The sequence below is a fragment of the Zerene cesonia genome, chromosome 10, assembly GCF_012273895.1.
Source record: "Zerene cesonia ecotype Mississippi chromosome 10, Zerene_cesonia_1.1, whole genome shotgun sequence".
In the NCBI taxonomy this organism is placed as follows: Eukaryota; Metazoa; Arthropoda; class Insecta; order Lepidoptera; family Pieridae; genus Zerene; species Zerene cesonia.
In genome coordinates, this window is record NC_052111.1 from 6009867 (window position 1) to 6025107 (window position 15241).

At 33.8% G+C, this 15241-nt stretch overlaps 1 protein-coding gene across 1 annotated transcript; it reads left to right on the forward strand.

The window, feature by feature from the left end:
* Positions 1-11226: 11226 nt before the first annotated feature.
* LOC119829637 (mid1-interacting protein 1-B) lies at positions 11227-14118 on the forward strand. Its single transcript, XM_038352251.1, has 2 exons — positions 11227-11450; positions 13517-14118. The coding sequence occupies exons 1-2, from the start codon at positions 11407-11409 to the stop codon at positions 13974-13976; spliced, it is 504 nt and encodes a 167-aa protein (XP_038208179.1). The 5' UTR covers positions 11227-11406; the 3' UTR covers positions 13977-14118.
* Positions 14119-15241: the final 1123 nt, after the last annotated feature.

The window sequence follows — 15241 nt, forward strand, 5'->3', positions numbered from 1 at the left end:
ATATGATTGAATTAGTAACGTACATTCTCATTGTTTTCCTTAACCTGACTAACCAGTGACGTCGGCGCCGCATCCTGCCTTCAAAAACTCAATAAGTAACATTATTAGTAGAACAGTGGCACTTGATTGAATCAATACGTCAACCCTCGTGGCGCCCACCTGACAATTACCGCCTGCTTTCAAATCATTTTAACCCTTGCCCGAAGGAGATAAGTTTATTTTGAGCCGAGTGGCGTTGTCGTTCATTTAAGTGCTTCTTTTGTGACGACATTCCGCTGCTTCTGTCCCAATTAGCTCTGGCTGGTTCAAAAATTAAGTTAAATACCCCCGACTTTGCGAATCGTGTTTGCTTATTGCCAATCGACGTATAACTTCATAAATTAAAACTCCGCCGGGTCTAATGTAGTGAAGTTTTATGAGCAGACGTTTTTGTTTTATTTCTGTGTCGTCTGCGGAAATCAATACGCCTGAAGCTTAGTGGAATGTAAAGGAGGTTGCTGAAGCTTAACGACGCAGCGCACTGAGGCTTTGCTGTAAGCGCTGCGCTGATAACAACACGAACGCTATTTATGGCACAGATGTATCGATCAGCTTCTATTTTTGTACATTAACTAAAAGTACTTCTGTCTTTTTATATACCTTTCATTTTTGCATAACCACCATCCTACTCTATCTAACATAAATAACGTGAAATTCCCACAAGAATGGATAGAATATACATATATGCAAAAAACTTTACGAAAACGAAACTTGGATTACTATTTGAATAAGCACAAAATCTAATTACCTATCCTCGGAGAATTTACTTTTACAGAAACTCGCGAGTTGATACTTTGTTTGTTGGTTGATTGTCACTACGCAGGTATTTGTTGTAGGTTCTATTGCAATTATCTAATGAGATTATAAGAATAAGCAATCAATCGATTTTAATAGAAAATCTCGTATGGCAGAACTTATGCAGCATAATAGGTTTACGTATCGATAAGTTGCCATATATGCCGCAAGTAACCAAAACTAAGTTACACGTACAAGTATCCAAGTTGTAAAACTTAAGCTGAGCTCAAACTTGGCTTACTAACAGTAAGTAGAGACATATTTTACGGCGGCTCAACTACCTGCGCCTAAAACAATCAAACAGCTACTCAAGGATTGTGCAAACATGTTAGGACGTTTAGGTTTAACTAAATACGAGTGTAGCTTAAGTAAGATAAGTGTTCGTGTGTAAACGTGTGGCTTCAGTTGTTAATTTATGACAATGTTATATAAAACTCCAACGTTTGAAAGTACAACATGAGATAGAACATTTGATACCACCGCTTGCGCTACCACAAAATATGTAGATTATATTCTTCTGAGTCTATTTCTATAAGCAGTGGTGGCTCTGTGGTGAGAACCTCGGACTTCGAAATCGATAAGTCCGGGTTCGAGACGAGGCGAGCGTGCAGGAAATAATTGATTTTTCAATTTATCTGCGCTTGTAGGTAACATGACCACTGCTTAAAACGGTAAAGGAAAACATCGTGAGGGAACCGGCATGTCCAAGAAAGTAAAAAGTTCGACGACATGTGACATCTGCCAACCCGCACTTGACCAGCATGGTGGCGTGGAGAGAGCGTGAGACAGTTAAATATATATACCTTGATATAGTGTTTTTTAAACCAAATGTATTTATTAGTCTTGTGTAAAAAACATTCCACGTAGGGGTACCATTGCTGAAGTTTTACATACTTTTAAGAATAAACCTTTAACAAGGGGTATTAATACAAGTAATAATATACTCGAATAATAAAATAACAACAGACTGTCTAGTAGAATAGAAGTTATATATATTTTTTAGTAAAGTTGAAGTATAGAAATTATTAGATAATGATTTAATGCAAATCTTTCTTCCGTACTACAATTCTTATTGCGCTACGTCTTATCGGCTTTACGCAAGTAATGTTTGATAATATTTGAATAAATTAGTAAACTAAACATCAATCTAGAGATTCGCATTAATAAGCTTATACAGAACATTAGGTCCGTGTTAAATTGCGTCCCCTTCCACCCCACAATTTATTTAAGAATGTTATGTAAATTTGAACACAAGTCTTTGATCGTCCGCATCAAAAGTCCGAGTAAAAAAACTTTCAACGAAGCGAAGAAAAAGCGTGAGGAGCTTAAGAAAAATAATGATTTAATCTTACTTTTCGCTGTCTCGCATATAAAAGACTAGAGTTGGGGGCGGCGGGGCGAGAATCGTTTTTAATCTTTGCTTTGTAAAGGTGATTATGAGGGATTATAGGTTTGAAAGTATGGCAGAAATTTCGCGGCTCAGAAGGCGGGCCCTTCGGTTCATTTATAGGATATTTTTTAGTCCCCAGGTGGGGTTGCGGTCGAGCGGCTGATACTTCTCAACTTTTCCTTAGTTCCACAAAGGAAAAGGCTCGCTTCGTTCAGTTTTCCAGTAGGCTTCCAGTTGGATGAGCTGTGGTCTCGCTTCAACATAATGCTCCGGCCACAATGTTTATAATCGAATTATAAAAACAATGCAAATAATTGTCTTCATCCAGTTTTACATTACAAAAGTACCCAATTGTTCTCTCCTATAAGCGTCAACACATGTATATGTATATATATTTCAGACACTGCGTTTCTATATATAAATAAATTGTTAATTCGCAAATGAAGTCGATGGTGCTGATCTTAAACTTTCAAATAGCTTCAACATTATACACGTAGAATAATCCAATAGTTTTTTTTATTCTAATTGCAATAAATCCTTAAGCGAGCATATTTCCTACTAGCAACACATATATGAATCCCTCTATGGACGTAAGAGAGATGCATTGATCAATCAGTCTGTTGAACCACGCATGTAAATAATAAAATGTAAGCAATTTAAATACGCGTTGGTGATATGTGACGATTTGTTTCCCATAAATAGTGAGTAATTGTAAAACTTGTCTCCTATAGGTATGTAGTCGTAATAAAAACATAAACGTGTACGGTAAGGCTCCATTATAGTTTACTAATTGCATTTACATAGTGTGCACATATGTGCACTGTTACTGTTATAAAGATTTTAAGTTACCACGAAAATTAAAACTGGTAAATTCCATAGGGTCATACTAAATTCGCTCACTAGAAAGTACCTACTAATATTATAATTGTTTTTTCGTTCCAAATAAGCTCCAAAACTACTTAACTGTATTTAAAATATTTCACTGAACATTATCACAGAGTTTCATAGTTCAATTTTTGTTTTTAACATTAGAAAAACGTTAAGTATCTTCTTACTGATGGAGGATATAATTCACAATATTACATATGGGATCATATGCATTATGTAGGTAAGGTGAAAGTGTAGCATCACAATGAGTTAAAAGTGAGAGGAAAGGTCCATCAAATAAACACTCATTTGGAAAGAATATAATATTTATATATTAATATATTTTCATACCTTATAACATCAAAATCAGTAATATCTATGTAATTTAAGGCTTGTTATGGAAATTTTCTAAAACACCTCTTTAATACCTAATTAAAACAAAATCAAGATCGATACTCATGATATAATATCTAAGTATATATTATATAATTTTAACTAGTTGTGGAAAAAGCCTATGAGGATTACTTATACTGAGAATATAGACCATGACCTACGTATTATACGTAATACGTAGGTCATTTTCTACAGTAAATAATATACAAACATTTTATTTTTATCACCACATAATGTCTAATAGCTGTGTGAAAAAAAATCAAATAACTGCAACAAAAAAAAAACAAGATTTCAGAAACGTAGCTGCGACACATTACACGAAAGGTTTCGCTATTTCCACATATAGTTACTATGAAACGAACTTAATTATATTTGATCTCCGTGGGGTGGCGGGGAGGTCTCATCTCAATCGCAAATCGGCCATCTTGCGCCCCCGGGATCGACCCCCTCCCCCCTCGTCCATTATACTTTTTAAGCTCCAATCTCGTTCATTTAAACGGTTGGCTTTAGATGGCAATCGCATTTTTCCACTGCAGGTCACGTCTCGACCCGTCTCCCGGTACCAAGGCTTAAATCAACAAAAGAAAATAATAAGATTCGTTCAAATTAAAAGTGTAATGTCGCGAAAGTGCGCGGGCGGTCGGTAATCCTGGAGCGTTCTTCATTAGGCGGGCTTTCGGAGACCGCTGAGCATCTCAAGAATTTTTCTTTATTCATAACGAGGATTAAGAGAAATGCAAATGAAGCGAGGCGTCGGGTTCACTTAGCTGTGTCAACAGAGTCGCCCGCCGACGAGTGCTTTATATATTTTTGTTATTTACTATTCGAATGTTTTGTGCAAATCGTAGATAGCATTGCAATTAACTACAAGCTCTAGGACATATTACAGTTACTAGATTCATTGTTAACCAAAATACAAGTAACATTGAATACAACTTTATAAGGGGGATTTTGTTGTCTCTTAAGGAATTAAAATAGATGCTTACTTTTATTTGTTCATAAAGTAATATCGTAATTAATATTTTTAAAGCATGCAGGGAAAAATGAAAACGAAAAACAATAAAATTAATGTATTATTCAAATTGACACGTGTTTTGAATAAGAATCAAGTGTTATATTAAAATAATCTTTGTGATATACCTAATACACTACCTACTGTGTATTAATTACTTCATTGAAGTAAGATATTCCAAGTAGATAATGGCAGAGACATGAACATAATTTGTGTTATGGAAAGCATTTGTATTGAACTACCGGTCCGTTTATTTGTTCATCCTGTCTTAACGTTTATATTCCTCGCTACTCCTTGTAGCTAGTCTCGGTTCTCGAAGAAGTAGTGATGGGAAATATACCTAACGATATCAGCTAATAATGAAGTCACTTCTTATAAGTACTGAATATGAGTTATAAGGGACATTAATCGAACGGAATGAATTGTCTGTTTCTTTTTTTCATTTATTCGATGTTTTTTTATGCTGTAATATCGACCAGGCAAGTGGTTCTCCTGGTGATAAGCCATTATTTATTGAAGTAGGACCTGTAAATTTCCCTTTGTTGCCCGCTTATAAGTGATCATATGTACAAGAAGTTTTTATTACGGGAAGAAACAATGAACTTAGAAGGGTGAGGAAAAGGAAACAAACCTACGGGCCCCCTACTCACTGCCCGAAAATTTCATTAATTTGTATTCGTATGCTTCTATTTCGCGCGGATTTCCTGTGGGAGTTTCATACTTACCCTATTAACTACATTCTTATCATATTATTTTTTATACTATATATCTATAATAATTAATGGAAGTTTAGACATTAATAGGAAAAGTATATTTATTATTTCACAAGTACATTTATGAGATTCTTTAACCTTTCCTTTTATTTTTGCAGTGTTGTGAATATTCCCTATTGTAGATTATACACACATTAATGAATTTACGAATTAAATTGCCATTATAAAAAAAAACTAATTAAAAGCATTAAAAGCATCGATAAACATGAGAACAACACTATGCAACTCAGCCGAGTGTATTTTTATTCGGAATTTATATCTAGCAACGAATCCCACATTATTGTCTCGGAGCATTTATTTTGTGATGGGCATTAAAACCGAAACCCCTTTTTCTCGAAGGCGATTTCATTTTAGCTTGGTTTAGAAAATTTAAGGCCAGTCTTATAAAGCTTTGATTTCGCAGCGCTCTAAAGAGCCGGGTGGAATAATTAATTTATTCTGCTATTATTCTGATTCTCCTTCAGATAATAATGGAAAGATATTTCGTATTTGTTTTATCGGTCTTAGATAGCGCTTGTACAGTTTCACGATATTTTACTCGTAGGAATAAAGTCTCTTTTTGATAAACGATATTGATATTTTCGTTGGTGCTGTATTGGCATTATTGTGAATTTATTTTTTTTAGTATAGCATTATATTATCTGTGGTTTAGGCATATTTAAATATGTACCTTTATATTGAAAAACGTTGTTAAAGTACGCACAATAACGTTTAGTACAAACAGAAGTTTCTGTAGATGTATCTCTATCTATTAGAATATAATAACAATATTATTATATTTATTTCTCGTCACAAAGGGATATGTGTATATTGTAACTATTAATAACATATATAATCGTAACTTTTAAACAGCATAGAGCTTTTTTTATGTCATCGTCGGCAATGGAGCCGTGGTTCGCCTGATGGTAAGCGCTACCAGCGCCCATAACATTTGGAGAGGCGTATGGTTGATTGCAGACCTTACGTGTCTACAAATTACAGACTTCAAATTGGAAAGGGATGAAGAAAGGATTGGCGAGAGGAATAAAGGACTGGGAAGGTCAAGGAAAAGGATTTGAGCCAAAGGCTCCCCCGCTCAAACACAGCAGTAGGCTATTTCACGCCGGTTTTCTGAGGGGGTGTGGTATTTCCCCGGTGCGAGCTGGCCCAATTCGTGCCGAAGCGTGCTCGACTACCACGTACAATAGTATTGATTAAGGACATCTTTGTAGGTAATTAGTTAATTACCTTCAAAACAAACATATTGAAGTATTGCTATAAAAATATTTGTAACGATTTGAAATTATTGAAGCACGTTAGACCCAATAAACTCAGACGAAATAAAGACTATGAAATAAATGAATGTTTCTGTATTTACAAAACCTTATTATTAAGTAACTTTAAGAAATAAGTTTTATCATATGAAAATTTCGACAGCGAGCATATGAGAGCTTAGTAATGAGCCCGTGTAAAGGTAAATAAACAGAGACTGCTCGTATCGAATAATTTATTTACACTGACTAATGAAATTGATATATTTTTGCGTTTGCCGCCACTCGTAGGAATCAAAGCGAACGAACCGAGCTGCTCTGTTTGCACACTCGTTCATATCCAGTCATGAAATCGCCTAAATATCCCAGGGGTCCGATATATTGGAGATGGATCATTTTCATTAATTTTTTTTTTTCACAATATGTATAGACGTTTTTAATGACAATTGAGGTAAAAACTAAAATAGTTTTATTATGTTCTATGTTATTATTATTTTATTTAATTAATAATTTATACTTAAAGGTTAAGGTGAAGTGTTTTTTGTTTCTTTGAACGCTCTAACCTCAGGAACTCCTCAACCGTTTTTAAAAATTCTGCCACAATACACTCTCTACCAAGGGCGAAGTCGGGGCGGAGGTCTAGTAAGATGTTACACTTCCTCAATTTGCTACTTGATAATTAATCGAATTAAAATATTAATACACGTAGTAACGAACATTCAACGTTCCTTACCAGATATAAGATTAAAACTTCAAATTTGCACTGAACTAAATTTTTTATTAGAAATTTTGAAAGAATAGAAAAAATTTGATCACGAGGCAGGATTCAAACCTGCGTTTCTTGCCTAACCGTAGCAACGCCTAGCCTCTCGGCCACCCGTGATCCTGCCACAGTAATCAAATTTCTTCGGTTTCATGTGCCTAAGGGGCACCCCACGCCATCTATTAGTTAAATATTATATATATTATAATTATATAAATTAAAAATTAAATTTTTTATTTTTAGATTTGGTGGAAATTATAAAAATGCTCTGTCCACATCAGAGAGCACTAGTATCCACAGCTTAATTTGATTAGCGACCACAAGCCGCAAAGTGCTCACTCGATGAGCAGACAGCAAACTTTACCAGAACTACTGATATCGCTGTTTTAATCTTAATTAGCCTTTTTAATTACATTTCGATATAACTAGTGTTTTGAAATACAATTTCAGGTTCAGATTTAGCTTTCGATCAACAGTGTACTTGTAAGAAAATTATCATAACTGCGTTACGAAAATCATTAAATAAAAATGGATTTATTAAACTAGGTAGGTAGGTAGGTAGGATTTATTAAACATAACAATGTGGAGCATTGATTAACAACGTGCGCTGCCATTAAACAAAGTATTTTATTGGTAAATTTCTCCAAGTGACTAGCCTGATTTTTCCAATGACATCTATTTGTCTTTGTCAAGTATAAAATACCTATATTACATACTATCTATCAATTACTGTTCATTTGTAAATTCGGTATTATTTTATTCTTTTAATAGTAATTAGGTTCAAATCTTTATTAAAATTATTAAACATACTTTTAGTAGCTTCACCTATAATATTGTATGTAACTGACAAGTTTAGATTCGATTGTGACGGACATATTTAATTCAAACATTACCCAATTTAAGGATCACTATACAATAATTTCAGGAATTTATCTTAATATCCAGAATATGATCTATAAGTACCCAGGATACCGCAAATGCATACATGCAAACTGTTTATTTTTATGGCATGTTCTTTGTAGCGACATCTATTAATGAATGGAATGTAGCTGAATTTCTTATAACGCCATCTTTCCATCAAGATGGTATACCACGTGTCTTTTTCAGGTATTCTTTTACAACGCTAGATGGCGCTGTAAAACATATTCATGAGCAAACTACAAAATTAATTCCTTATTTTATCCATCAAAAGATGGCGCTATCAGTCCCGAAGTGCATGAGAAACCTATGATGTGATAATATTTTATTATTACAGTATATTTTAATTTAAATACTTGTTAACATCTACATCACATTTATATCTATAAAATAATACAATTTAATTATTTTTCACCATACTACATAAGTCACTTTTTAAATCCGTGTAATGGCATAATATTGATAATAAATAATAAGTTCGGGCGGTCCTGCGAAGTAAGAATAACATAGACGCATTATCATAATTACAAAAACAAAATATTTTAACCACGCGCGCGTTTATTTCTTGCCATTAAGCTTTGTTTTTTTTTCTTTCATAAAAACCACACCCGTAAAATTATACAGTAATATTAAAATGGTACTGTTCCGCCTTCAGGTGATTATTAAAAAATAAAGTTCATTAATCTTACGAGAATGTTAAAGCTGAAATATTTTCGTAAGATACCTATTTAATTTATATTACAAAAACAAATAAAATTACAGTCAACTTTAATACTTTGTAGTATGAATATTGAATTAGTCTAAATAGGTACTTTTTTAGTTAACTAGGTCGTTAAACATAAAGCATGTATGTATAAAATCAATTCAGCGTTGGTCAGTATATCAGGTCGGAATGGAATACGCACATAAAAAACTTCAATGTCGCCATCTTAACACTTTCTTTTACATTCTCACATTATTTTTAAGAAAAATGCAAGCCTCATATTATAAGATAAAAGTCATCCGTATCGATCTCTAACGTATAGTATAATGTCGCTATAATTATGACATTACGTATTATTCAAATCTGTTCAGGATGATGAACGATGGATCGGCGACGTAACCCATTGTCCGGTGTGGTGAGGCGGCGCGAAATGTTTTCCGCTCACGCCGCAGGAGGATAGAGCAGGCAAATAAGCCGCTCTAGGTTTGCGCCTGCCCTGCGCCCTCCAGTAGGGCTGCCGCCGGGGGGGTCGCGGACGAATTCCAACCCTGTGGCCCCTCCACTAATGCTACTCGACGGAGCACAGGGGGGGTTTTAGTGGGTAGGAATCCGACATAACCCACAGCACAGAATAAGCCCACGGCCTCTTTCTCAGGGGCCGTGAGTATCTATGCAAGATTTCCCCACTATAGAAAAGGGTAATGAACTTAAAAGTCATACATTATTCCTACAAATATAACGTTGAGATCCGGTATTGTTTCTCATACAGCAAAATATAAAACAAAATAACAAGAAACGGCGGGTAACGACCCTTATTTGAAAATATTGAATCAATGGGTATTGTGAAGGAGTAAGAATATTATAATGTCCAGCAGAATCTATTTATAAAGTTCATGACCCACGGAGGGGCGTAGCGATCAAAACAATTATGACCCTCAACATTGAATGTGTTATACAGATAACATCTGATGCAGAATCTAGTTGCAATTACGTGAGTGGTGACGAAACGTGGGTGTGTCACTTTCAAGCGAACTTGGGTGTAATGAAAACAAGTTATCGTATCGATATTTTATTTACGCTAAATCTAAATATTATCTGTATAACTTCTGTAAATAGGAGCGGAGATAAATATCATTTCGTTGATTGTCGTAAGTCGCAAATGGTTCACAAGTAAATACTAATACACATGACGCGGCCTGCGGTAATGCGTCATTGGGTAAATTATTAATGGATTTAAGAATGATCTTCAATTAGAAATCTTTGCACGTGCCATGATTTTGTTAATCCTTTATTTATGATTATTTTCTACTGTTGTGCAAATAATTTAATATGCTAATATCGAGAATACCTACCCTACAATTTGAGATATATCTTTGTTTTAGGTATTTTGGTAAGAAATGATTTAAGATTATTTTGTAGTTCCAGTTGGGGCTATTTACTAAATTACACTGCTGACTGATATTTGTAATTCTATTATTGCCATCTTAATAAATCCTACATTACGTTATACCTACGATCCTAATTTATTTTTTTACCTTTATAAATGATATTTACAATCATATTATAATCCTCCAGGTCCAAATACCGTCCAACCAAAATATTGAAAATTCTTGGCTTGAAATAGTCCCATTGCATAATAATTAAGTAAATATTTTTCCACGTTTAGGTACATAAGTATTGATGGAATAATAATGATGGATTCAAAATTAATTTATGCAAAGGTGTAAATAGGAGTAATCGGTCAATACTTTGAATACAATACACATTCAATATATTCAAAAGGCCTTTCACCTTATTTACTCGATGAAAGGTAATTTTATTAACATGGAGATAGGGATGTTACTATGTATTTTTGTAATACATAAAACGTGTTTTTGTATACATACATACAATTCAAATGTGCAATCATCACATTATATTCATACTGGAGTCTGGAAGCATGGTACAAAATAAGAAAAAGTTAAAATATTATCTACATATTCTGTTTTTTTTTTAAATTTACCGCCGTTGTAGTTGGATCAGTTTATCCAATGAAAAAAATTCATAAAGTCTGTTCCACCAATCAACGGGCGATACGATGTGGTGTGATTTGAAGGCACGCGCTCCGCGGCTGATATTTTTTTACTTCATTGGTATAGTTCTGCTCAAATTAAACATTATACGTCTATAATTACAATACTTGTAATAACTTTGAAAATAAACATCGTTTTCATTCATCAATAAGATAATAACTGCTCCGAGATGCCACAACATAGCACGATAATCGTTTTTCTTACCCCGCAATCCGCATCGTATGATCGTGGCGTCATATAAAAGAGAACGCGCCCCACTTTTAGCCAAACGTCAAATCATACGCTAGTGTGCGGTCGTCTGTGTCTACGGTCTGGTGAAATTAGTCTTTTTCGCGACGTTTCGTAAGCTAGAATTACTAGCATAAAAGAAGTGAACAATAATCAGGGCGTGTGTGTTCAGTGATATTTTAATCAAGAATAAATAATACAAGATGTCTTTCAACACCGACATTTCGACTAAATTGGAGAACAGCAGGTACGGACGCATTCTTAATCGACCCCGTCCCTTTTGGTTAGACCTCCGCGTGATGCATTTATGATTAGCTTATGCAGTTTTTTATTGAATAGCTATGTAATACATTAATTTATAAGCACGGTGTATAGAAAATAATATTGATGGTTATCCGGAACTTCAAAGTATGTTGAAATATCGAATTCCTTTCACATTGACATAATGAGCATCGGTTTTCAATGTACTGACGCAATGATTCTGACTGATGATTTTTGTCACATAAATCATTGAGGCATCAGTGTTAAAACGAAAGAACTTTCATTTTTAGATTAATACAGAGGTTAGGGATTACGAATGGTGTCACGTCTGGGCGTGCGCCCTGAGATGACTCAGGACTACTCAGTGTACCTACCTCTTCCTTTACAATCCGAAAAACGTTACGGTTTATGAATACTTACATAATAAATTGCTATTACAAACATTTCATTATAGTTGTTATATTATAGTTTTATAGTTGGTATAGATAATTTCCTGGTTTAAGTTAAAAAATATCTTAATTTTATACCATTGATAATATAACAATTGAAATTTTGTTCAATGAACTATAAGATGACTTAGACACAATTAAGCGGCTATTAAAATAGAATCGTGATTTTACATCTCACAATCATACACCTTGAATTCAAATGAGTTTGTTTTTTATACTATATTTTTATCGTGTTTCATGTGACTATTTGAATGTGTAAAAAACGTCGTATTATGAGGTCAAGATTAACATGACCTATTTGAAAGCAAGGTGACACTTTCGACAAGAGCTGCAAGGCTGTAATTCATATATGTAAACATTCCGTGTGATGATAAAATTAATACATTAAGTATATAACAGAATATTTTTAATTATACCGTTGTCATAGTAGTATGATATTAGATATTCATATATTATAGTATGATAAAGACAAAGAAAGATGTAGCATTTGTTACCAAAGAAACACTGCATGATTAAACTTTATAACAGAACAAGTCCTTGTCATCAATTCAATTAAAGGGAGAGGAAATGGGCTTTTTATAAATAAGTTTACACAATATAACTATAAAGAACCAGCCAGAAGTCAGTTTTCATGACATAGAACAAAGAACAAAAAATATCATCATTCAATTATCTTGAAATAGGAGAAACTTTAATGAATTGTTACCACAACTAATTAAACACTAATGTATATTAAAAATATATTATCAAAGTCAAAACAATATTATATAGTATCAAAGATAGCCCATTATTTCTATCATTTTATATTCTGTCACTTTTATAACATAATTATACGTACCTATTTATTATAACAACTAACATCAAATTAAATTAATCATCAAATGTGTCTTTCGATAAAACTAATTTACACATTTATATACATTTTTAAATACAATTAGTAAAAAATAGTAACAGTTTTAACAAAAGTTAGAAAGAGAGAAAAGAAAAATAAAGTTAATTGAATGTATAAAGATAGGAAATTTAAATGGGGAATGAAAATTAATGCAATAATTACACAAAAACAAGTACAGAATACATTGAGATGCCATAATATTGAAGTTATATAATATCATGTAAGAAGAATTGTGGTATATTGCAATACATAAGCATGGGCTAAGTACAGCTTATGAGTAGTATTTTTACATTATGGTTATTGGACTATACAATAATGCTCTATGAGAAATGTTTGTTGAAGACCTGCTCTTTTGAATTAAACAATTCTTTGAAGCTGTTGAATAATTTTATGACAAAAACATAATTTAGTCAAAGATATACAGGTTAACAGCGAGGATTTGTTGTCTATATTATTTAAGTTAAAGAACTTCTGTAATAATATTAAGATGAGTAATACTTCTATTCTGATAATATTATCTTGAATGGTTTTATGCAATCAATTGAATAATAAAACTTATTGCATCTATTGATTATTTTTAAGATAAAAATGTATGGAGCTTTGATAACACAAAATTATATGACTGATAGTGGAAATGAATATTCATCTGATATAAAGTATTATAATGTGAAATGTAAGCATAATTCTAAAAGTTTCTTTCCATTGTTACAGGAACACCTTGCGTAAAATTGCCAGACATGATGACACCGAGTTCTCCAAACAGAGCATCCTCAACGACATGGAGAAGTTCGTCAAAATGGTGAATACCATGGACGAGACCGTGCTCGTGCCGAGCAGGCTAATGAACTTGCAGCAAGAGGGTGACGATGACCCGTTCAGCCTATTCGCAATGCTGAACGACTTGAAGACTGAGCTTCTGTGGGCTGGAGCTGACGTAGAGCACGTGGAGCGGGGTAGAAGAGTGTCCGACATGAGTGACACCGAAAGTGACGCGTCCAGTGCGGCTGGAGACTCTGGGATCGAGGGCGAGGATGAAAGGGAGTCGGCGGCTCGCGCTGCGGCAAACTGCAGACGCCATCTCCGCGGCCTGCGCCGCTGCCTGCGCCACCTCACCGCCGCCGCCGCACACCTCACGAGGTCGTATCAAGAAGAGGTTGGGGCCCCAGTTTAAACTATACCTGTGATGAAACCTGCTCCCCACATGTTGTACATATAGGCTAAGCGGCCCGCGCTGTATATATAGGTTATAGGGCTGGACGTGTGTGGAAATCTCAGTAAGTTATGTGGTTATTTAATAAACTTAATGTCAATAAGCTTTTGTTTTATTTGGATACTCTAAACGTAGCAATACTCCATCTAGACTATATTGAGTAATGCTGACATTTCATGCTATGACTAAGATCTATTTGTAAACATGAATTTAAATCAGATCTACACATTCTACAGTTTCACCATTTGTGAAATAACGTGAAGTTATTTACAAACTAGATCATACAAGTTCAATTGCCTATTTCAATATGAATGACACGATTGCATACAGAGATCATCTGTGTAGAACTCTATTCAATCATATAAAATTGAAATCTTTTGTATAAAACACAAAGCCTAATAGATAGTTCATTTGAGTGTTCAACACATAATTACATAAAATGATTGCTACAAGACAGTTCAATAATCTTCACGAAGCCATATCGCTGATGTACTCTAAGGTGTTGATAAAACATCACCATGCACTGTTATCTAAACTGTGCTCACGGTTACATAAGTGACTCAATGTAAAAACATTTCGTAAAGCGAACATTTCATAACACGAAACTCCATTTTGAAAACTCCAAGCAATGTTAATGAAAGCTAATAAATGCATTACAATATTGATTTTCTACAAAAATAATAAAAATGCCACTGAATTAAACCAGGATCTATTAAATTTCATGGTTAATATATTAGTTATTACGTGATAAAAATTCTGCCTTGAAATTTATATGTTCGTGGCTCGAGCAGTAATAATATCGTGACGTATCAATTAATATGAGACTGACACCTCTTGGATTGTAATATTGTAATATTTCACTACATCTATAGATGTATATCATGATTTTTATAAGAATCTAATGTTAATAAGTTTCTATCGGGATTGCATAATTGAAGGCAATGTGAAATATGTATGGGTAGGTCATAATTGCATCTATAGTGATAAATAATTACACAACAATCTTCCTTATGATAAAATACATATTTGTTGTAACTATTAGCACTGTTTATACCCGAGGAAAAATATTTTAATTATCATAACTTGTATTGTAAGTACCAACTGAATATTGAATGCAAAAATACAATCTAACTCGCTTCTTTCGTTAATAAACCTCTCCTACAATATGTCACTGATGTCCCTGGGGGAAGACACAATTATCTATCAAGCACAGAAAATATAATCGC